Source organism: Nelumbo nucifera, chromosome 3 (assembly GCF_055504915.1).
Source record: "Nelumbo nucifera cultivar China Antique chromosome 3, China Antique-T2T, whole genome shotgun sequence".
Classification (NCBI taxonomy): Eukaryota; Viridiplantae; Streptophyta; class Magnoliopsida; order Proteales; family Nelumbonaceae; genus Nelumbo; species Nelumbo nucifera.
Window position 1 is genome coordinate 4,228,363 of NC_142651.1, and position 23,882 is coordinate 4,252,244.

At 37.1% G+C, this 23,882-nt stretch overlaps 2 protein-coding genes across 2 annotated transcripts; both read right to left on the reverse strand.

Moving 5' to 3' along the window:
• Window positions 1–226: 226 nt before the first annotated feature.
• On the reverse strand, window positions 227–18,495 carry LOC104592883 (plant/protein). The gene is made up of 7 exons (XM_010252413.3): window positions 18,276–18,495; window positions 18,068–18,108; window positions 16,432–16,489; window positions 3,938–4,031; window positions 2,557–2,641; window positions 1,825–1,890; window positions 227–569 (listed from the first exon to the last, which is right to left on the reverse strand). The coding sequence occupies exons 1-7, from the start codon at window positions 18,382–18,384 to the stop codon at window positions 465–467; spliced, it is 558 nt and encodes a 185-aa protein (XP_010250715.1). The 5' UTR covers window positions 18,385–18,495; the 3' UTR covers window positions 227–464.
• A 144-nt stretch (window positions 18,496–18,639) lies between these two features.
• Window positions 18,640–20,750, reverse strand: TSO2 (Ferritin/ribonucleotide reductase-like family protein). Its single transcript, XM_010252414.3, has one exon. The coding sequence runs from the start codon at window positions 19,825–19,827 to the stop codon at window positions 18,838–18,840; it is 990 nt and encodes a 329-aa protein (XP_010250716.1). The 5' UTR covers window positions 19,828–20,750; the 3' UTR covers window positions 18,640–18,837.
• Between the last annotated feature and the right edge of the window lie 3,132 nt (window positions 20,751–23,882).

Here is a 23,882-nt window from a genome sequence, read left to right on the forward strand (position 1 = left end):
GACTCCCACACCTTTTAGAACATTGCTTTTTAACACTTTGTAAACTAATAGGCCAAGTGAAACCTGCCCAATCAAATAGCCTTTGCATCCAATCAACTAGAACCTATATCGGGCCCACAACTCCAATTTTAATCAGAAAAAATGATTAAGAGCCCGAACATGCAAGGTACAACCCAGCTTTGGTTTACTCAAACCGATAAAACAAATCAAGGTAGAATGCTTGGCATTTGATAAAGTTCTAAATTAGCATAAACATTAAACACAAAAGCAGTATAACAACAAAAATAAAAAAGAAACAAATTACAGAAGGATTCACATCAAACATACTGCACGTTATAGTTACAAATATCCTTTTTTTCCGGGTGGTTTCTTCTCTGACTTCTTTTGGTTGTTGAGGGAGGGGGATATTAGCGAAGGGTGATATTCTTCCCCCACTAAGGAAAGAATAAGCTACCTAACTTGTCTTATTTGAGGGGTGGTGTGCTCCTACCAACAATGTCCTCAATCTGTTCCAATGTCAGAACTGCTGCACTATTATCAAAATTCGCATTCTCCATCTGCTGGTGCAACTGTGTCAAGAAAAATGCATAAATCTTAGTTTTTTTTTCGATTTCTTCTGAAGGACTACACAACGGGGGTAGCCCATCCCCCATCCCATAAGTCTTAACCCCCCAACCCAGGTGCAAGCAAGATTCAATCCCAAATCTCCGCTACGACCAGCAGACCAGCAGGAGACCTTACCAACAATCTGGTTGGTAAATGACATTAATACATATAATTGACAACCTAGTGCCCCATGTTAACCCAGTTGTCTCTTTAATTGACCAAAACTGTAACCAATAATGGATACTGGTCATCCATCAATAATCGACTTTTAACATGTAAGCATGGTTTGACTTTGATCCATTATTTACATTCACAATATTCTATCTGCATGGATGCAAACTTAATAGGATATGCTAGAGAAGAAAAATGTGCAATGGCCAAACAATTCTAGAATCTGAAAGCGACAGCATAAACGTCCAATAGCACTAAACAAGTCCTCAGTAGTAGTTAGATCTGGGGTAGAAGGTAGAGCAATTGATGTTGGTCTGTCTGCAACCATATAATGTTGCATCACCCCCCCCCCCACCAACACAGACTCACTCCAACCATACCAACCAGAATAATTAAGTGAAAAGAAACGAATGGTAAAGGTAAACCCCGTATCTTTTTTAACTCTTCTGATCATATATACTCACAGATCAAGATTCCAATAACTTCTAAGCTCCAAATTCAGAATCACTGAACATGGCCTGTGAACCCAACACTCATTTTTTTATTGTACTTGTTTAGGCATGAAATTTTATAGTCAGTAAAGAGGAAGCTGTGGCAAGCAGGTAGGTGAAGATAGATTTACATTGCTTCCATCATAAGACAGTTTTCTTTTTCCTGCTTAGCAAGCTTGCATCTTAAAGATGGTGCCGTTTGGCATGTCTTTTTTGAAAGATCTTCTGGAAGATCTAACAGCCCAAAAGACATAGTGGGCTTTTACATAAAGATCTTGGCAGCCCATAGACCGTTTGGTTGGAGGTGCATCTTTCCATGTGTCTTTCCGTGCGAAGACAAGATGAAAAAAGGCGAGAAGCTCCATTTCTAGCTTCTCGTGTCTTTTTGGGGTGCAGTCTTTCTCCTAACCAAAAGAGAAAAGACGAAAGCACGGGCTTCCGGGCTTCTAAACAGCCGACAGCCCCCGCAGAAAAACATGCCAAACGGGGCCATGCCATCAATAACGTATAGACAAATTTCCCAAGAAAACATAAAAAATTAAAGACTGCCATTTACCATTGACAGGATTGTAGACTGCTCCTCTGGGTGAAATTTACGCATGTGCCTTAGCATCTCCAATTGCTACAAGAAACAGAACAATCAAATAAAATCATATCATGGTTATGCATACATTATAAAGAAAAAGGGAAAATTTTCGATCAGTACCCTGTACTTTGGCTCGAGTGACAATTTGGTCCCCAAACTTTAAAATGCGACAATCCAGTACCCAAACTTTCAAAATGTGACAATTCAATACCCGAACTTTCAAAATATAACAATCCAGTACCTGTCGTTAATCAGCTGTTAAGTGACATTTGAAAAGTCAAAAATTCCCCAAGAATGCCATCTAATTCTCTTTATCAACCATCCAAACATTGACAATAAAATGAACAGTCCCAAATTCTAGATTCTTCTAAACAGTCACCAACTTTTTTGAATAGTCTAGGATTTGGGAGTGTTCAGTTTTTTGTCAACATTTGGATGGTTGATAAAGAGAATTAAATGGCATTCGAATGGCATTTTTGACTTTTCAAATGTCACTTAACGGCTGACTAACGGATTGGTTAACGGCAGGTACTGGATTGTCATATTTTGAAAGTCCAGTTACTGGATTGTCACATTTTGAAAGTACGGGTACTGGATTGTCGCATTTTAAAGCTCGGGGACCAAATTGTCATCAAGCCAAAGTACAGGGTACTGATCGGGAATTTTCCCAAAAAAATTACAACAGGAATGGATAACACCTACCTGCTCTTGTAGCTTCTGTTGAGTATACACTTTTTCTGCAAATTCATCAGGCTCGAGCTCAGCTTCATCACAGGCCATTTCTTCCCTGTCATCAAAAAACCAATGGCCTAATCATTATGAAGTGAATTGTTGAGGCCTAAAAATAACTGTCCATTACCAAAATTTCTAGTCTGGATGAGAAAAATTAAGAAATTTATGAACAGAACAAATGGTCAACTGATTTTTTAAAATTAAATAATTCCATACAGATAAACCATCCATCCTTTTACCCTGTGTTATTTTTTCTCAATTTCTAGGTAAGACCAATAGTAGGAGATGCTCTTTTCATGCATGGGATTAAAAACTCTTTAAAATGAATTATATTACTAATACCCTCCAAGCATTTTGATTTTAGATGAAATTTACAAGATGTGTCTGTTGTGACAAATGAGATTTGAAAGGTCAAATTCTGGAACAGATCAACCTTAGGCCCCGTTTGTTTTTCGGTAAGTAATTTACCGGGGTCAATGCAATTACCCGGGTAAGTTTTTCCTGGGAAACACTTAGCCAGGTAAGTGTATTTACCCATGTTCTTTTATTTCCCAAGTAAAAAAGGAAATGACCATTCTAACCATAAAAATCCATTATTAAAAGGGACATTCTTGTCCCACTCGTGTTAGAAACTTTCCCCCCAGGTGGGAAAGTTATTTACCCACCTAGAAGATCCGGGTAAGTGATACCCAGGAAACTTTCCCTGGTCCCCACATTAATCTGAAAAAAGAACATAGGATTCTTGGTTAATGGGAACCAAAATCCCAAAAAGAACACCCTCTTAGTAGTATGATGAATCATAGAGGAATGATCAAGGATCAAAATTTTGATATGATACTCCCCGTATTCGGCGTATCATATCGTATCTTTTGGTTCCCGATACACCTACTCACAGGTGTCTTTGGGAACCAATTTTTTTAAATAATATATAAATATATTTCAAACTGAAACTTAAAAAAAAAAACTCAAAAAATAGGGGAAGCGTCATTCAAAGTACTGATACACAGAGGTGTATCAATACTTTGAACTATTGGCATGATTCATACACATTGACCTGACTAAACTACAAACAGTTGCAGCCAGAACGTATTTTCTGAGCACTCTAATACATTAGTCAAGCTCAAGACTTGATAATCATTATTGACAAAAATTTGTTGGTATTGAACAAAGAAACTGGATGATGATAAAGAACCAAAGAACATATTTATCAAGTATGACTTGTGTCAGATTTTGCACATTATATTTCACGACAAACATAAGTTCTCCATACATTTTTAAAAGATTAGAAAAAATCAAATCTTCTTCAGTAAAATTAAAAAAAAAAAAAAACAAAGGACCAGTTAGAAATTACTTTGCAACAAAACCATAAAACTGGATCATCAAGTCTCGGTCATTCTCATAAGCCACATTCACTTTTCCCAAGCAAGCAATGCCAAACCACGGATCTGCAAAAGAAGAGAAAAAGTAGTTAAAACAATACAAATACTAGAAAGTGGTACTGCAGATAGGAAATGCATACTAAATTGTATCAAGCCTTATACAGGGATCTGGATCCCCTTGCAATAATATTATATATCTTATGAACTACTAACTGCGATGATAACCTCCATTTCAAATTCAAAGGAAAACTGCTTATATTCCAGCTATACCTAGAACACATTATGCTGCTATACAACTTCTTAGCTTCAAGGAATTAGTTTCATCTTCTGAGGAATGCACATTCACATTTATGCCAGCACTCAGCATGCTGAAAAAAATTGCATAAACTAACAGTTTGGCTAACTTTCCACTAATTGGACTAGAGAAAAAACATTCAGGTTGTTTATTTACAATGTGGTTAAGTAATTTCCTTCAAGGAAACAAGATATTGATAGGATTTTTTTAAGACAGTATGAACCTAACTAGATTACTGTGAGCTTCATAGTTGTTACATTCTGTTTCGATTACAACCAAAAATATACACGGCATAAAATGACGCTGATGTATGATGTTATTTGCATGCATAAAATGACGGACCACATGTGATGTTCTATCAGTCATTACAGGAATCCTAAATCTGACCCCAATGAATTCACTTGGAACTGAAGCCCAAAAAGAGATCAGCCTTTTGATATTCCCTGTCAACTAAGGCCCTGTTTGGCAAGTCTTTTTGAAAGATCTAGTGCGCTTTTAGAAGCCCGGAAGACTAAAAACGGTCTTTTATTGTTTTTTGATGAATGATAATAAATTTATTAATTCAGAAGCAGATTTAGAGTGAGTTCATACAACATCCCAGGGAGAGGCGCAAGCTGCAGCCCCTCCTTGAATCTTACAAGTAAACTAGGAAAGAAAAGCAAGAATCACAACTGAGCCCAAAACAATTCTTCCCTATTTACCCCTTGCTTAGCTAACATCTGACAAAGTATTTGCTGATCTCCCCACCCATTGTACAGTGATCAACATATTCCTTGTCAACCAACTAAATTTCTTCATTTCATTCTTGTAACGCCACATAGCCTCTTCAGGATTTTTCAACCAACCCACCACCACTTTGGAATCCCCCTCGATTGTTAGGTGTTGTACCCCCAGCTGGTTTGCAAATTGCACCCCTTGTACAGCAGCTAAAAGTTCTGCCCTGATGGAGTCCCCAATTCCCAAGGGACCTGAGTAGAGCAACAAAATCTCTCCCTTCTCATTTCTCAAAGCACCCCCCATTCCGGATAATCCTGGATTACCCATGCTACTTCCATCAAAGTTCAACTTCAGTGAGCCTCCGGATGGAGGAGACCAGCTTGTAATTGATTTTGTCCTTTAGAGATGAACACCTCGCTACTGCTGACCAATTTCTCCAAAGGTCATTAAAGGAGAAATGATGAAAGATTTCCAAGGTCTTCAGCCAAAGTATTGCCCTATTTAACACACAGTCTTTCAATTCCTGACTGCTCCTTTCCTTTTCTTGAAAAATTCTAATATTCCTTTCTTCCCAAAAAGTCCAAATCAAGGCAGCACGAGCACATCTCCACATAATTCTCCCTATTGTTGTAGACCAATAAAAGGTAGAATGGTTAAAGAGCATGTGAACTTCTGCTGGTAGACTCCAACTACTCCCAAACAACAAAAGTAGCCAAGCCCAAAGGTCTGCAGAAAAGGGACAAGATATTAATAGGTGGTAACAATCCTCACTGTGAGCTCTACAGAGGATACACCAATTAGGAGAAATACAAAGGAAAGGTTTTCTCTTTTGTAGGTTATCTAGAGTGTTTACTTTCCCATTGAATACTTCCCAACAAAACGCCATCATTTTTTGGGGAAGTGGCCTGCACCAAATTTCTTTTGACGGAAAGGGTTGGTGAGTAGAAAGTTGAGAGATGGACTTGAAGAAAGGAGCACAAGTGAAGGTTCCATTGGGTCTAGGAGTCCATACCCTCTTATCTGGCTTGGAGGGATCCAAACAAACCTGATTAAGACAACCAAGCAAAATAGAAAGAGATTTGATTTCATCATCCCAAGTAGGATCTAAGGGTGTTCCGAAAGGTGAGACAAATTTTGAGACCACCTCTTTTTTGTACAAAGAAACAGAAAATAGCGAAGGGAACAGATCCTTTAAAGGTGTGTCTCCTATCCAAATATCCTCCCAAAAATGAACAATGTTGCCAGAACAAACTTCATACCTGATAAAATTGAGGAATTGAGGAAGGGTGTTGTGAATGGCCTTCCAAGGTGCTACTAGGTTAGCTTGCCTTGATACACCAGCAACCCATCCATTCTCTGACCTCCCATGAATGCTTCCCACCACCACATGCCACAATCTCTCTCTTTCCAATGGCCATCGCCACAACCATTTCCCTAACAGAGCTTGATTTTTTCTAGTTACCCTCCCAAGTCCCAAACCCCCCTCTTTACTTCTGCACACAATTTCCCAATTAACCAAGTGATCTTTTTTTCTTGTCCCGGCTCCCATAAGAAATCTCTCATCAACTTCTCCAGTTCCCTAGCTTCCCTAACTGGTATCCTAAAAATAGACAAAAAATAGGAAGGTAAGTTAGCCAAGGTAGCTCTTATTAGGGTAATTCTCCCTCCTAAAGAGACAATTCCTCTTCCATGAGGCTAATCTCTTCTCAAACTTTTCTATCACTGGGGTCCAAAATCTACTCTCCCTAGGATTTGCCCCTAAAGGAAGCCCTAAATATGACATAGGCCAAGCAGAGGTGGAACACTCAAGACACTCCGCAATAGCCTCGACCTCCCCTACCTCCAAATTTATACCCGCTATGTAGCTCTTTTCCAAATTTATTCTCAAATTAGAAATACTTTCAAATCCTTTGATTAGCTCCTTTAGGTTTGCTACCTTTTCGCTAAAACCTCCTTCAAAAAAGATCATTAGGTCATCTGCAATCTGCAAACTGAAGGTGGGTAACAGGGACTTGGTGTCTCCCTATTCTCCAACCCCTAATGGCATCTTCACTGTCAGCCTTAGTAATGATCCTACTAATCACATCAGCTACTAAGGTAAAAAGGAAGGGTGAGAGTGGATCCCCTTGCCTGACACCCCTGTAAGCTGGCAAAAAGTCCCTCACCATACCATTTACCAGAATAGAGTAGTGACAAGTACTGATACACCCAAAAATCCAACTACACCACTTGTCCCCAAATCCACAATTTCGCATAACCTCTAATAGAAACTTCCAATCCACCAAATCATAGGCCTTTTCAAGATCCAATTTACAAATGAAACCTCTCTTACTAGACCTTTTCATTTCCTCCACACACTCATTCGCAATTAAGATCTGATTTGTTATTTGTCGCCCTTGAATGAAAGCCCCCTGCGTTTCACTAATGATAGAAGGGAGGACTGTTTTGATCCTCAATGAGAGCACTTTAGCCAGAATTTTATAGATGCTTGTCACTAGACTAATAGGCCTATAATCTTTTGGGTGGTTGGCATCATTCTTCTTAGGTATCAAGGCCAAAAAGGTGGCATTAATTCCAGGGCTTATAATGTGATTGTCTGCAAATTCCTTAAAGACTTCAACTAAATCCTCTTTCAACACCTCCCAACAGTCTTGATAAAAACCCATTGTAAAGCCATCTGGACCTGGAGCCTTGGATCTATCCATTAGAAAGACAGCTTTCTTAATCTCTTCTTCCTCGAAATCCCTTTCCAGCCACCTTGCCACTCCGTCATCAATTCTTGGCCATTCCACCCCTTCCACGACTGTTCTCTCACTCAAAGGTCTTCTATAAATCGATTTGAAGTGGTCCACAAATTTTCTAGCTATGTCATCCTGGTTGGTAATCACCTCCTCTCCTATCTCTAGCTTGGTCACAAGATTCTTTCTTCGTCTCCCATTTGCCAAATCATGGAAAAATCTAGTGTTCCCATCGCCCTCCTTAATCCACTTGTGTCTAGATTTTTGTCTCCAACTGATTTCTTCCCTCAGTAACACCTCTTCCAAATCCTTTTTCAATTGTCTCCTTAACACTCTGTCCTCCTCGGTCAACCCATTTTGAGATTCCTTTACATCCAAGTTTTCTATTCGAGAGATTAGACACAATTTTTGCTCCTCAATTCTACCAAAATGATCACTATTCCACTCTTTTATTTTGGCTCTCAACCGTTTTAATTTCTTATGAAACTTGATCCCCTTCCGTCTTACCCCCCTCCATTCCTTCACTTTTTTCACAAAATCTGGATGGGTAAGCCACATATTTCCGAATCTAAAAGGTTTGGGTCCTATAGGAAAAAACTCAATACCTATCTGGATAGGACAGTGATCGGAGGTGACCCTAGGTAACGCTCTAGCAACCAAGTTTTCCAAACTATTCTCCCAGGCAAGGTTAAATAAGAACCTGTCCAACTTCGAACACAAAGGGGTTTCCTGAAGGTTGGACCAAGTGTAACTGGCTTGCAGCAGAGGTATTTCCTTCAGTTCACATTCTTCAATAAAACAATTAAATTTCCTGATGCTTGTTGTAATTACCTGTTGGGGATTACTGGTTTCATCAGAGAATCTAATAACATTAAAATCCCCACCCAGGCACCAAGGGCCACCCATAGCCCCTTTATTGCATATAGTTCCTCCCACATCTCATTCCTCTCTATAGGAATTAGGGCCATAAACATTGGTTAAGACCCATACACACCCATTCTCTACATTCTTACACATAATGGAAACTGAGAATCTGCCTATCAATTCTTCCACTACTTCCACCACATCCTCCCTCCGCAGTGTTACGATCCCCCCCCCCCCCCCCCCCCCCCGAGGCTCCCCAAGAAGGAGACGATCTCCAACCTAAACCTCTAGACCTCCAAAAACTCCTCACCCATCTCCCATCTAATTCCATCATTTTGGATTCTTGTAACAACACAATATCGGGTTTTTCCCTTCGGAGTAGGTCTTTGATCACCCTTCTCTTTCTTGCACTCCCTAACCCTCTTACATTCCAACTAATAATTTTCATCGAGACAAAATAGCAAAAAAAAAAACCATGAAAAGGCCATAATCTCCTCATTTTAGGCCCTTCCTCCTATCCCCTCTACCACTGAATTCTAAATCCCCCTCAATGTCTGAGATTAGCCTTTCCACTTCAGATCTTTTTTTCTTCTTTGTTCCTTTCCCCCCCCCTTTCCTAATACAACAATCATCCTTTTTCTTTCTCCAACCTTTCCAGCCAATGTCTGAGGAAGAATTTTACCCTGCTCACACTTATTTTGGCTACAACATCTCTCTAAGAATCCTTCCTTTTTTTTTTAGTTCCTCCATCATTGTACAGATCAACTCCCAAATTCTGTCCGCCTCCCCCTTACTACTTCCTTCCATCACCCTCTCTCCTCCTTCCACTATCACCCTCTCTCTTGCATCAGAACCTCCTGGATGGGAAGCTAGAATATCTATTACAGGCATAGCAGACAAGTCAGTACCTAAAAAAGAATTGACACCCATACCTGGTAGGACGAGGGTAGGACTAGAATCACTGGAATTGAGTTGCTAACAGGCGACAAATGGTTTTAAGGCCTTTCCCCTTTTGGGACAAAGTTGTGAAGTAGACATACTGAAAGAATCACTTCCTGACGACCTACCCACTTGGAAAACCTTTCTCTGTGTTTCCAACACTGGAATACCCACATCCATCCTCACGGCCGATTCTTGTCCCTCTCCACCAACATCCTGTAATTCATTAGACTCAGGGTCAGCTCCCTCGACGAAGGGAAGAGGAATTTTCACAGCTTTAGGACCATTTTCTTCACCATTTCTAGTCTTCCCGCCACCTGCCTCATCAATCTCTTCCTCTAAAAACTACAGCTCCGTATGCAAACTTTCTATTTCAAGTAAATCATTGTTGCTTTTCGGAGACAGACTTCCCAAACTTAAAGTTTCGTCTCTATCAGAATCGTCACTGCTGTTTTGTTCACTCAACCAATCTTCAAACCCGTTTTGTTCAATTCACTAGGCTTCAGGTATCTCGGGTTGTGCCTATCTGGTGAGAGACGGTTCACCAGGTTGGATGGGACCCATTGTAGAGAGCCTCGAGACTGAGAGTCTTGAGATTTTGCGCCTGAACTATTCGATCGAAAGGAGGGATTCGGGGTAGAAGAAGATAGACGCTTAATCTCGTCTATCAGCTCATCCCTCCTCCCAGTCACGTGCTTACTTAAAGGGTCCCTTGGCCCATCTGTCTTGTAATGGGCCTTGGGCTCAAGACTTGTAATATAAGAACCCAGCTTTAAAGCCTTTACTTGAGTTTCCTTCTCCGGCCCACCAGAAAAGGGATCCACTCGATTGGGCCCATTTTCTAAGTCTTTTCCTCCCACGTGACCTCTTAACAAATCACGCCCCCCTGTTTTAATGGTCGAACCAGCAACCCTCCCTGTCTGAGGTTGCTGGTTCAACCCTCTCCCTTTAGACATTGGTAAATTTTTGTCTATTTCCCCTGACACAGCCTGCGCAAAAGATCTGCCATTTGTCATAGCCTTTTCTTGCTTTCTACAGGTTTGACCTTCCATCTGCCCCAAAGCTTTTTGGCTTCCCATAATTTATTGGCCCTTTTTAGTGAAACATTCCTTCCCATTTGAATTAACCAATCTCACAAGTCCACTTAATGCTTCTTCTTCCTCCTTCTCCCCTCCTACCATACGAGCCTCCTTCCACAGCCCTGCTTCAATGGAGGATGCTAGCCACACAGAGACAAAACTCCCCTCTATTCATACCTCTACCTTTCGTGGAATGTCTTCTGGCTTCACACCACTTAGCAGGATTGCTACTGAATAAAGATCGCCCCAGAAAGCTCCTTTCAAGATTCCTCCACACATACTGCTAGACTCTGCTACTTCTTGTTTCCATAGATGAAATGGCAAGCCTATTACACGCACCACCACACCATCTTCGACAAATAAATCCTTGGAATTGGATGTTGGATTCCATTTAAAGACTGTAAATGATCTGAAATCAGCCTGAACATTGATAGCTGATATTTCCAAATCATTCTCTATTGGATCTAGGAGGGCTTTACAGTTATCAAAGGGGGTTACTATGAAGACACTCTTCAGCTTCAACCTGGTTGCCAGTAAGTCAGCTACCCTCCTCTAATCATTAACCTTTTCCTTGGCTTGAATCACAAACTTACTATCCCACTCTTCTCTCTCTAGACCTCCCACCATTCTAAATTGGCCTTTTGTTTTTGCCATGACCACTGGCCCTTGTTCTACCCTGTTGTTGCTGAGATATGCCTTCTCCTCCCTTATGGAGGCTTTTTTATCATTTGCTACTCTTTGAGCTAAAAACTCTTTGAACAACCAGTCAACTTCCCCCCATCCTTTGTTCTGTTTTCCTGTTGGTAGACACACCAGTTGCCTTCGTCCCTTACCAAAAAATTCAGCCAAAGCTATGAAGAAGCCTTTTTCTATTCCTCTTACATTCAACAACATATCTTCTCCCTTTTAATGTACTAAAATCCCGCCAGATTATCTGCTTACCTTTTGAACAGGCTCCAGCTATGAACTCTCTTAGCCACTCAATCACTTCTAATCCTTCCAGCAATATTGTACCCTTTTTCGCTTCCCTTACCTTCCCCTTGATTCCCATCTCTTCGAACAGGAAACTTTTTGCTTCTATCTTCAAGGATCTCCTCCACTGACCTGCCTGCACGAACTCCATTTCTCTAACGAACTCTAGCAAAGGATTCAACTTTCTCATCCAACAAGAGACATTCCATTAAACTTAACGGTCTTTTATTGTTTGGCTAATGAAAGCCCACTAGACTAAAAGACAGACCCCAAAAAAGACCATAAAAGCCCATATTGATCTATATCTGAGAAGCTACAAGTGAAATTTATGATCTACCCCCAATGAATGAGCATTGACACAGGTATGTTCTTCTTTTTTTGGATTCCATGATTAGAATTCGCATTTTTTGGATGCCAAAAAGGTTTTAGACACCAGACACCTCTTAGACAGAGAAATCTACGACTAAAATTTGATAATCTCCTTGATTTTGCTAGGTTTTTGGATCATTGTTCTTCTTAGACAACTACATAGTAATTAGATTCCAATTTGGTCGTATTTCATTTGAATTCCCTATTTTAGGGCTTTTAGGGTTTAAGTGAATATCTTTCTTGTGTTTCTAGGACCTTTGGCAGATTTGGTTCCCTAAGGATCTGGAATGCTAGGTTTGGTAAACTGAATCATGTTGATTTGCCACCTTGACTGTTGTTGAAGGAATTTGGGTTTCCTTTTGGATTTTTAATTTGGTTGTCAGAACTAAGTGGGAACCATGACCAATGTAAGTAATATATGTATGGTTATATCATATATGTTAAATTGCAATTTTTTCCTTCCCTACTTGATCTCAATATCACCAATGCAGAACGAATGAAGCTAGTGGTTTTTTTCCCGGAGTTGACGGCACAGAAGAATTGAAGAGGAATGAGAGATATGGCTTCCTAAATTTTCATGTTTTCCCTTGAGATAAATTTAATGGTATTCATCAATTTTAATCAATCAAATAAAAATCAGTAATCTTGAAAAATTACTACAAATGGGTATGTATCCATCTTTCTGTCATGTGGTTGTTTTTTCCTCTCTTTTGCATGGGGGATGGTGGGTTTCTTTTAATTGAGAAAAGTTTATTGAAACTGCATTCTGATTACCCATTGAGTTGTCTAGAACAAATGAAGAGTATCAAGTTTGCCATTGATCTTTTATTTACTTATTTTTGGATTAAGCATCACTGGTTCTTTTTTTATCAATAACTCGAGCATTTTATTAATTAAAGTAGGAAGAAAATGTACCACCCATTAAATACAAACAAAGACTATGAGAGATAAAAACCTATTCTCTCTCCCCCAACAATCCAATTCCGTTACAATTACGCCCAGAACAGAGATTCCCTCCCCACCCCTACTTGGCTAAGGCATCTGCTACAGAATTAGCACTTCTCTCAACCCACCCAACATTTATATCCACTTCTCTCAACCCCGAATTAGAACTTTCTCTTATCATTGATTCTTTATATATTTCAGATTATTGTGTATAGCTTTACGACATATACTTTACCAGCAATGAAATTTGTATGTTTTACCTACTTCGACCAAGGGAACTTTTCTAGTTTTTGTTGGATGTGTTAATTTCTGATTTTTCCTTTGCTAGTGTTTTTTCCCATCCATGTTGGCACATTTTGGTCCTGGCAGTCCATATTCAATGAACATTTTATTTCTCAGTTGCTTACAATTTTCTTAAATGTTAGCTAATAAGTAGATGACTGATCTGTGTCCATATTCAACCAGCTATAACTGGTCAAAAAGGAAAGTTGAAGTGGTTCTGAAAGAACTATTAGCATGACATTTTGAATATTAGTAAATGAATTTTACTAGTCTAGTAACCTGAACTAGAAGTAACTTTTAAGTGGAATATGTAAGCATGTGGGCCAGTAGGTGAATTATTGATACCCACAATAATTCCATTGGATAGTTAGTTCCTTTTGGCTTCCATTGCTAATGGCTTTGGGGTGATGAAGAACGACTTATGGTAATATTTAGTTCAGTTGCAGATAGATTTGCAGGAAAATATATGGTAGTTTATTTAGAAGTGGCAATAGTAAATTTATTTTGTATGAAAGAATATGAATACAGGCTGAAGGTAGGCAAAAAGAGTGACATCTTCAGCTATGAAATTGAATTTGTGGAGTTGATTACCGGAAGAAAGCCATTGGACCCTGAGTTTGGAGAATTGTCTATGCACTACTATGTTCCCAAGGACATACCTTCCATGACAGATGCCATAACAATGATGGGGGAGGCAAAGTCATGGAGGAAAAGTAGCAGTAGCAATGGTGGCAACAATGCTATCAAAGAGCCTCACCTGTAACAAGGATTCTATAGGAACAAAGATGAGTTCCTTCAGGACAATTTGTTTTTTAAATTAATTCTTATTTTGTATTTTTTTCTTGTCAAATTCTGTATCATGGTCCAAGATGTTTCATGTTTAGAGAATGATGGATATATGGAAAAAGGGTTTTAATATTTTCCTGATTATCAATAAAATTCTACGTTTTATGGATTCTAGTTCTTAGAAATTAAAAGATAGAGTTGAGGCACAAATCAATTATTTTGCATAAGTGAATGAATGTATAAGTGAGACCCACAAGTGTTGTTTTGCACAAATAAAAGTGTATATAGGGTCCACAATTGTTAAATGTATGTTTGAATGTATCAATGGGTCCGGCACATGGCATTTCATAGGTGTTTTTCATTTAGATGTTCAACACTTGTTTGTTGTGCTATATATGCTTACCAAACAGTCTTTTGGTCTTTTTAGCTTTTGAGAAAATCTATGAAAAAAATTGTAACCAAACGGTCTTTGGTCTTTAAAGATCTATCCATAAAAGTTCATTAGTCTTTTAAGGTCTTGAGCTTTTGGAGGATCTTCATAAAAAGACTTGCCAAACGCCTCCTAAATCTTCCAACTGTATCCACCTAGTCCCATGTTCTTAAACTTGGCCCAGACCAGACAGTTGAATCAATTGATCTGCAACCAGTAGGAAAACCAGGTCTGGGATAGGATGGATTTCACATTTTTTTTCAGAAAACCTGTTAAATATTTATAGTTTAAATACATATGGAAATAGATCCCCTGACCAGGTCTCATGACCTGTCAAATTTCTGCCACGTCCAATCTGTACACCAAGTAGAGGACCCTCTGGATTGGCCACCTAATCAATACAGTCCATATCAGCCTTCCGTGGCTGTATTGTAGTTTTAGCTAGTGTTTTGTTTTGTACAAGTAACATTATCTATTGAAAGTTAAAAGTTCCTTCATCAGTGGAGGGGCAGGAATACAAGTTGAGGGAAATTGCCAAGTCATAAATTGATTGGAATCTGGGAAAGATGTTCTTTGGGCCCAGCAACTCTAGTCAGACATGCTAGAACTTTAGGGACCAACCTGAATTGCGCAATCAGGTGGTTTCTCAGATCAGAAAACAGTTTAGTAGACATTAGCTGGGGCAAGTCACAAGAGAGAATTTATGTTGGGGTGAATCAAGATTGAGGGAATCCACATGTAAAGAAAATAACGTAGGAAAAGAAGGGCATCATCAGCTTTATGCTGTTTTTGTTCCCTGTATGACAATATCTTGTACACCTAGAGATTCTCATCTTCCTAAATAAAATTACGAATTACTGTTGCTTATAAAAAATGTCCAATATGTTATACTAAACTTGTTAAAAAGGGGCACTCATTCAACTATTCTGACCACATTGCAAGGATTTTGGGGTTCAAATTGCCCCATTAATAGAGAACAATGAGAAGAGTGAATAGGGTCACTTTGGGCCTGAGCCAATTTGCCTAATGGAAGAATCCTTTGTCATTTGGTGTTGTTTGCTAAATGACCAGACTAGTAGTGGTCAATATTGTTGCACGGGTTGCCTTTTTCCATTGGTATATAATGCAAAAAAAATATGGATTAATTCAACAGTATATACTTTTCAATAGGCATGTCAGTGAGTCCATGTTTCTTGTTTTATTAAGTCAAACACTTGGATAAATGTTGAATTCTAACTCCTGTGTCTATTAAGTTCATGCAACATTGGTTGTTCCTATATGTGTTGGTGAGTGGGTGGGTGTCGAACACGTTCATATAATTTTACACTTATATCATAGAATAAATTTTATTTGTATATGCAATATGTTAGATTTTGTAATTTAAGATTTTTAAAATCTTTGAGAACTTATGAAATCCAGATTGGCTAGCTTTCAGACCGGTAGGTTGACCAACAACCAGTGGGGAAACCAGGTTAATGACTAGATTGAATTTCGGAACACTGCCTACTCCACAATGCTTATTAAGCCTGTCCCTGCTATGAATGATGTGATCCACATTTTGAAAGGGTTTTATATATCAAAAAATCTTCATGACATGGCGATGTATCGGGGCTCATCATGGTCCTAATAACAGGCTTAGCTATACTCCTCTTTCCTTTCAAACATTATAAGGTCCCAAATAATAAAATCTCTTTCAAAAAAATCCTTCACTATCCATGTGAGTATACTATGGAATGAACCATTTCCATTCAATAAGTTTGATAAAGTGATGCCATATTCACAACTCACAAGGAATATTGGCAATGGAGTAATAGGAGGGAAGCAGTAGTGGGCAATTAAAATTACCTAGTTTGGTCAAGATTTGCCAACACTAGTGGGTCCAAGTTGCTGAATTTTGACATGTCAATTGTGCATAGAATTTTGCCATTGGTAGTCCCTCAGTGATCTAATCATCAAACACTCAATCTACTGTTGAAATGGAAAAAGGAAATAAAAAACACTCAAGCATTTCAATGGATAAACATTATTGAAATCAACAGGATATACATACCAACTCCCATTTCCAAAAGTATTTCCTCTTGGACTGCAGTAGTTACAGCCACTGCTTCCTGCACAGAATATAATAAATTGGGGTAATCAACAGATACATGTAAAACCTCACTAAGAAACATAGTTGTCAAGGCGATGCCTAGGCAGGCGCCTAGGCGACAAGGTGCCCTTGGAGGCTTACCTCGCCCAGTCGCCTAGCAGTTTTGTATATTGTCTTATAAAATACTTTTATATTGTTACTTTTTTTAGATTATAATTATAAAATAGACACTATTAAACAAAAATATTCATTTTTTGTGTTTATAAACTAATTTCTTTTTATTATTTTCCTATTTGTTAGGGTTTAATCAACACTTCAGAATTTGACCCAATAAGTAAGGGAAAAACTTAAAGTTTTGTCTAATCAACACATTTCTTCCTCCACACTTCTTATTTTCTAGACATAAACATGAAGTTTATAATTTTCTTAGGAAAATTATGGATAGTTATTAAGGAAAGATGGTTATGGAACCTAGGATATGTATTTTTCACTTAAAAAAATCCATCGCCTAGGCGCCCCCCTGTCGCCTAGCCTCACCTTGGTGTCTTGAAAACTATGCTAAGAAAAATGTCACTTGGTGGAATTTTTTCTTAGTATTAGAACCAGAATTTGGTGTAATGGTAAAATCTAAGGTTAGATTTTTATCCAGTCCAAACTTCCCAAGACCCTGGATAGGGTCAACCCTTCTAATATCAGAATGAGAATTGCAAATCCAACAATAAATTACATTTACATCACCACTCACCATAATGTATTATATATAGAACATTTAACTAGCACTTTTTTAAGTACTTCCATAGGTATTTATGTCCATGATAAGAATTGTTCATTACTCGTCAAAATTCAAAAGAACTAGTATTCTTTAAGTTCCCTACATCATGATTCTGACAGCGACACATTTGACCTCGTTCACATACCAAAAGAAATGTAATACTCACAAGTTACAAAGCAACAAACTTCAAGACAAATCAGTGCATCCAGCAGAAAGCTGCCTACTGAATGTTTTCTTTCTTTCATTGTGGGATATCCGAAACCTCATTTGAACACCACACCTATTTAAACAGATACAGAAACAGGAAATAGCTTCCATCTTGATTTCCTTTCATCATCATTTTTACATTAAGCCATTTTAATAGTTCAAAATATACTCATTCTACTCAATCCCAAATCTCCAAAAAAAAAAGAAAAAAGAAGAAAAAACCTTCACATGAATCCTACTCTCCTACAACAATGTCAACAACGATAATCTCATGAATCCTACTCTCCTAGGATATTCTCAGGTGATTACAAAGGCAAAAAAGGATGTACGCCACCATTGTTTCAGGAGCTCGAAGAAAATCATAATTCTTCAGGTAAAAGGACATTGGCAAGCCTTTCTCGATTTTTATTAATTTTATTATTTTTTCTCCCTTACGAATGTGTGGTTAGAATTGCATGAATCCAAATTAGCAAGAATTCCTAGGGTGTGCATTGATTTCACAGTTTTAACTACCTAAAGCAGCGAACTGAATGAATTTGCCATTGAGAAAGGGGAATTTAAGCTAAGGTTCAAAAACCAAATTATAAACAAAATAGGACGTAATTAGAGAGAATTTACCTGTTTATCCTTCACAGCATCTGCAATTCGTCTCTTCACATCTAAATATTACAAGAAAACAAAACGAAGTGCGCATATTAATAGACGAAGAGAACAGAAAATCGCATTCGCCCGTCGCCTATCGGAGAACAGGTTGGGGGAAAAACGAAAGAATAGAAAATAGAGATACAAATACAAAAAGGAAAAAAGAGGGAATAAGTGACCTCACCGGGCTGGGAGGTCAGCTCAGAGAAACGGTCGAACAGATAAATTAACTGCTCCTTGGAGAGCATGCCCGATGTCTGAAGCTGAGGAGCAGCCGCAGCAGAACCAGACATCGTGACCGCGCGCAGGATAACGAGTCAAGTGCACCACCTCTTCCTCGCCTCCTCGGCTCGCCACTGAAGAGTCAAGAGATAAGTGGGCCGAGTCTAAACTTCGGGCCGCAGGCTGGACCATCGAACCCCATTTAACACCGGGAAAGAAAGTATTTAAGTATCATTTGCGCTCACCACTTATCTTTTAATCTGAGCCGTAGAAATATAATACCAATGCCATAAATCATAAGATCAAGAACTCACAACCACTTCGGATGACCTTGGAAATAATAACCATTAGATAAACAAACTGATCAAAAGGAAGTATTATGATACAGCAGAAACAACGAACTCATGTTAAAATTCTTAAAATTCATACATTGGGCTGCTAATAAACTAGAGAAAAAAATAACCAAATTATTTTCTAAAAAAGAAAAAAGAAACAAATTGTTAAGCCATAAAGAGTATTTATCATCAGAAATCTTCGTCCAATTTAAACACGTGCGTTCCACCGTTCCCATTCAAACTCGACATGACCGAAGCTTTCTGGTATTCTCCAACCCTTTTCTCGAAGAAATTGGTTTTCCCCTGCAACGAGATCAGCTCCATCCAATCAAACGGATTCTGAACGTTGTAGATCTTTCCATATCCCAAGGCACCGAGCAAACGATCGGCCACGAACTCGATATACTGGCTCATCAGATCACAGTTCATCCCCACCAACGCACACGGCAATGCGTCGCACACGAACTCCCTCTCGATGTCCACTGCGTCGGCAACAATTCCCTTGACTCGCTCCTCACTCAGTTTCTGCCTCAACAACTCGTAGAGCAGACACGCGAAATCGCAGTGTAGCCCCTCGTCTCTCGAGATCAACTCGTTTGAGAAAGTTAAGCCCGGCATCAGGCCGCGCTTCTTCAACCAGAATATCGCACAGAAGCTGCCGGAGAAGAATATCCCCTCGACGCAGGCGAATGCGATCAGGCGCTCCGCGAAGGATTCGGAACCGTCGATCCATTGGAGGGCCCACTCGGCTTTTTTCGCCACGCAGGGGACGGTCTCGATTGCGCGGAACAGGCGGCTCTTCTCGGCCGAATCCTTGATGTATGATTCCAACAAGAGGCTGTACATCTCGGAGTGGATGTTCTCAATAGCGATTTGGAAACCGTAAAATGCACGGGCCTCGGAGATTTGGACTTCCTTCATGAACCGAGCAGCGAGGTTTTCGAGAACAATACCGTCAGAAGCAGCGAAGAAGGCCAGTACATGAGTAATGAAGTGTTTCTCGTCATGGGTTAGGATTTCCCAGTGACGGAGATCTTGGGAGAGATCAACTTCTTCGGCAGTCCAGAAGGAGGCTTCGGCTTTCTTGTACATTTCCCATATTTGGGGATATTGAATTGGGAACATACAGAACCGATCTGGGCTCGGAGCGAGAATAGGCTCTTCGGGGATCGAAGGCATTGTCGACAAAAAGAAGTTTATAGAGGGGGGGAAAAAGAAGAAAGTACAGAAATGGAGTTTTTGACTTGGCGGGAAGAGGAGAAGTTGCAGACGAAGATTAACCGGGGAGGAGAAAGTATATAAGGTTGAGCAAATCAGAAACGCAGAGATTGAATGGTTTGTATGAATTTTTATAAGGAGAGGATGCCGGTTGGTTTGGTTAGGCTGAGCGGGGAATTCAAAATTTTTCAAAGAAAAAGCTTGCGGCGGAATCAACCGGCATCAGAGGGTGACTTGTTGAATTTAGGTAGAACGGCCTGACCTTGCACTCTTATGGAGGGTGTAACAGTCATTATACAGTGAAGTTTATTGTTTCTCGTTGTGTCAAATGACGAAATACCCTTATATTTCTAGCCAAAAATTAATAGCATATAAGCTCGAAGAAAGGGCTAAAGCGTCTTATTGGGGAGCTTGTCTTGGAAGAATTAGGAGCGGGGATTTGAAGATTTTTGAATTTGGAGGGGTGCGGACGCTTGTGTACGAGAGGGAAGCTCTAAACTGATTTTGGGACCGTTTCTTTTTATCTAGTTTTGAATTTCGGCGGGAGTCACCATTCGCGCCCCAAACGAGCGAAACAGACATGTCTCTGTTGTAAAGCGGCATAAATTTATTATAAAGCTAGTCGGCCGCGCCGGCCCACAAATTCCAAGCTGGAACTAGGTTTTGGATTCAGGCCCAATCTGCGCCCGGCACGCATCAGGAACACAAAATTTTTTTGCCTCGGCCTGGCCCATAATTTATATAAGCTACATATTATATATAATGCTGATATTTGATTTGTTTTATATTGCAGTCGGGGGAGAGGGTTTGATTGGTCAAATCTCTTCCCGTTTTTCCGGCATTGTAGATTTACTCATATCTATTGTATATATAGCAAGACAGTTCAGTCACCATGTCTCTCCTTGCTCTAAATCCTCCTTTCCAATTTTCTGTTTTTTTTATTTTTTATTTTTTTAATTTCATGTAATTATTAATTAAACTAAAAGGAAATCACATAGGCTTAACTATTCCTAACAATCATAAATAATGAGGAATTTGCTTTTCTAATGTTTAGCCAAGTGGCACCACTTTCCCCCTCTTTTTTCTAAATTGTCTCTAATTCCTATTTATCTCATAAATTATCTATAACTTCTATTTATCTCTTAAATTATCTCTAATTTAGTAGAGAGTTTCCCTCCTAAACTATCTCTAATTCCTATTTATCCTCTCCCCCACTTTTTATCTACATCTATCTAAAGAAAGTTACAATTAAAAAATTTCATAACTATTTAAATATTATAAAAAATTATATACTAACTATAAACTATTTATTCAAAACACAAAAATTAATTATAATAGATTTAATAATATTCATTTTATTAATAGTTCTATATTTTTACAAAATTCATCACTAAATTATGTAGTAACAATATAAATTATAATTTTACAATTTATTAAATTTAAATGTTATTCAAATAATAAAAATTTAACATTAAAAAATAAAATATTATTTAAATATTTCAATAACTAAATATCTTAAATAGCAAAGCATTAAAAATAGTTAAATAATTATATAACAAACTATTTAATATTACATCGTAGCATTAAAATAGATAAAATTTAAATAATAAAAAAATTTAAATATTTTACATAATATTTAAATATTTAAAATGACTAAGTTTTAAATAGTTAAAATAACGAAATTCTGTAATAAATTTTAAAAAATATTAAAAGTATAAAATAATCACAATAGATTTCATAATATTCATATTAATAAAAATTTAATATTTTACAAAATTAATGATGAATTATACTAATTATAATTTTATGGATTATTAAATTCAATAAATTATTAATATTTTAAATTTTAAATAACAATATTATTTAAATAATTAAATAATATTGTAAATAAGTAATTTCACTTATATCAGTAAATAATTATAGAAAATAACCTCCAAAAAAATAATATATATTATTAATAATTTTACAATAATAGTGTATATTCATTATATATTTATATATATACTAAAATTAATATTTATTTTATTTTCATTAATTATTTATTGTATCTTTCGATAAACATGTTTTCAATAATTATTTATAAATCTATTTTGTTTTTTTATTTAATAGTAAATTTCCAATAATTATTGGAGATTAAAACCTATTATTTAACTTTTTAAATTTAAGCTATCATATTTATTGTATTTTTTTGTAAATTTATTTGTAGTAATTATGCATTTTTATAATTTATTCATTAATACTTATTAGAGATTAAATATTATTTCATACTACACTATTTATTGAATAATTTAATATATTTTCAATATTTATGATATTTTTATTAGATATCTCTATTGCATTTTCATTATAAGTTTATTTTCAATAATTGTGTATTTTTTCTATAAATTTTCAATGATTATTGGAGACTAAAATATTGTTATTTATTAAATATTAGACTATTAATTTAGTTGAAATTAGGAGTGTTCATGGATTGGTTCAATTCGGTTGCAGGTTGAAATATGGGAATTTTTCCACTTTCCTATATTAAAATTTTATATTTAAAATATAAAATATTAATATATATCTATGGTCGAGTCAGTTCTATTTTGATCGGTTTAGAAATGACCAGAGTGAAACTAACCTAACTTGGTTATAATTGAAAATTTGCTAAACCAAAGCCAATCAAAAATACTATAAAACCGACCAACTTAAGTTGAGTTCAATTGGATAGGTTATTAAAAAGTTAAAATATGAAACAATTATATACTCCTATGTATTTCTATTATTTAACTTTCACTTAACAAAGACCATGCACCACACGAGTCCCCACTAATATATTACAAAATAACACATATAATCATACATAATATTTTATATTTACAAAAATCATAGCATGTATTTTATGCATGTATTATATATCATATACTATAAAATATTATAAATATTAAATCTAATGAATTTAAAGGCTTTGGACAAAGCCTGGCCCAACATAATCCAAGCCGAAGCTATAGCCCTTACCATAGGTACTACGCCCTGCCCAGATCATCTTTGATCACCCTAATCAAAGGACATGCAATGCATGGGCTTTGTTAAATGAGAGTGAAGTGAAAAGAATCCGGTGACATTCCCAATTGGTTTGAGTGGGTCTTAGTCCAATTAAATTAAATTTAAAATTTTAATTAATTTCTTTAAATGTACAAATACTAATTTTAAATTAATAAAAAATGTATTTATACTAACTCCAAAGCTTTAAAATCTTCAAATTTATTAGTTTTAATATTTAAAACTAATGTAGTAGTATTAATTAGATTTCTTTCATCAAGTCATTACTAATTTTTATTCAAATGTAACATGTGGTCCCATTTAAATTAAGAAGGGGCTTTTGTCGAGCTACTATGTACTCTCATGTGTGTTAAGTTTCTCTAGAATGGGGATTTTGATATGAAAGCAAGGTGTAAGGCTGGTTGACGTGTGGTGCTGGCCTATACTTGAAAGTCTAAAGGACTGGTTTGGTAGGGGTGTAAACGGATTGAATTCGAATATTTAATTCGATTCGAATTTGACTAATTAATTATTTTAGGTAATTAATAAATATATAAAATAAATATTTTATTTATATAAAATATATAAATCATTTAGTTAAATGTTTTATATATTATATATAAGAATTAAATAATCAATCAATTCTATATATTTATCAAATAAAATCAGGCCATATCCGAACTTGATCGATTAGATATTCAAATTATTTGATTTTAATTTAATTATATTGAATCTCAATTTCAAAATTTGATTTTTTGAATACCATTAACACCACTATAGTTTGGGTTACAAAACTAGAAAGGGGGGAGAAAAGGAAGTGGCTGGAGCCCCTATAGAGAGAAATTGGGGGATGGCTGGATATGAAGATGGGAAAATATTGATATGGATGAGAGGGAGGGAATGAGGAAATGGACTAGCATAAAGGTGATAAAGCACGAGTGTTTCTCCCACCCCTTGAAATGGATGAGAGGCATCTATTTATAGGTTAGGGATGC

Coding starts and splice junctions, on each gene's coding strand:
- LOC104592883 (XM_010252413.3), bottom strand. CDS start 18,384: ATGTCTGGTTCTGCTGCGGCTGCTCCTCAGCTTCAGACATCGGGCATG. Junction 18,109..18,275: donor TGAGCTGACCTCCCAGCCCG/GTGAGGTCACTT, acceptor TGTAATATTTAG/ATGTGAAGAGACGAATTGCA. Junction 1,891..2,556: donor AACAGAAGCTACAAGAGCAG/GTAGGTGTTATC, acceptor TGTTTCTTGTAG/CAATTGGAGATGCTAAGGCA.
- TSO2 (XM_010252414.3), bottom strand. CDS start 19,827: ATGCCTTCGATCCCCGAAGAGCCTATTCTCGCTCCGAGCCCAGATCGG.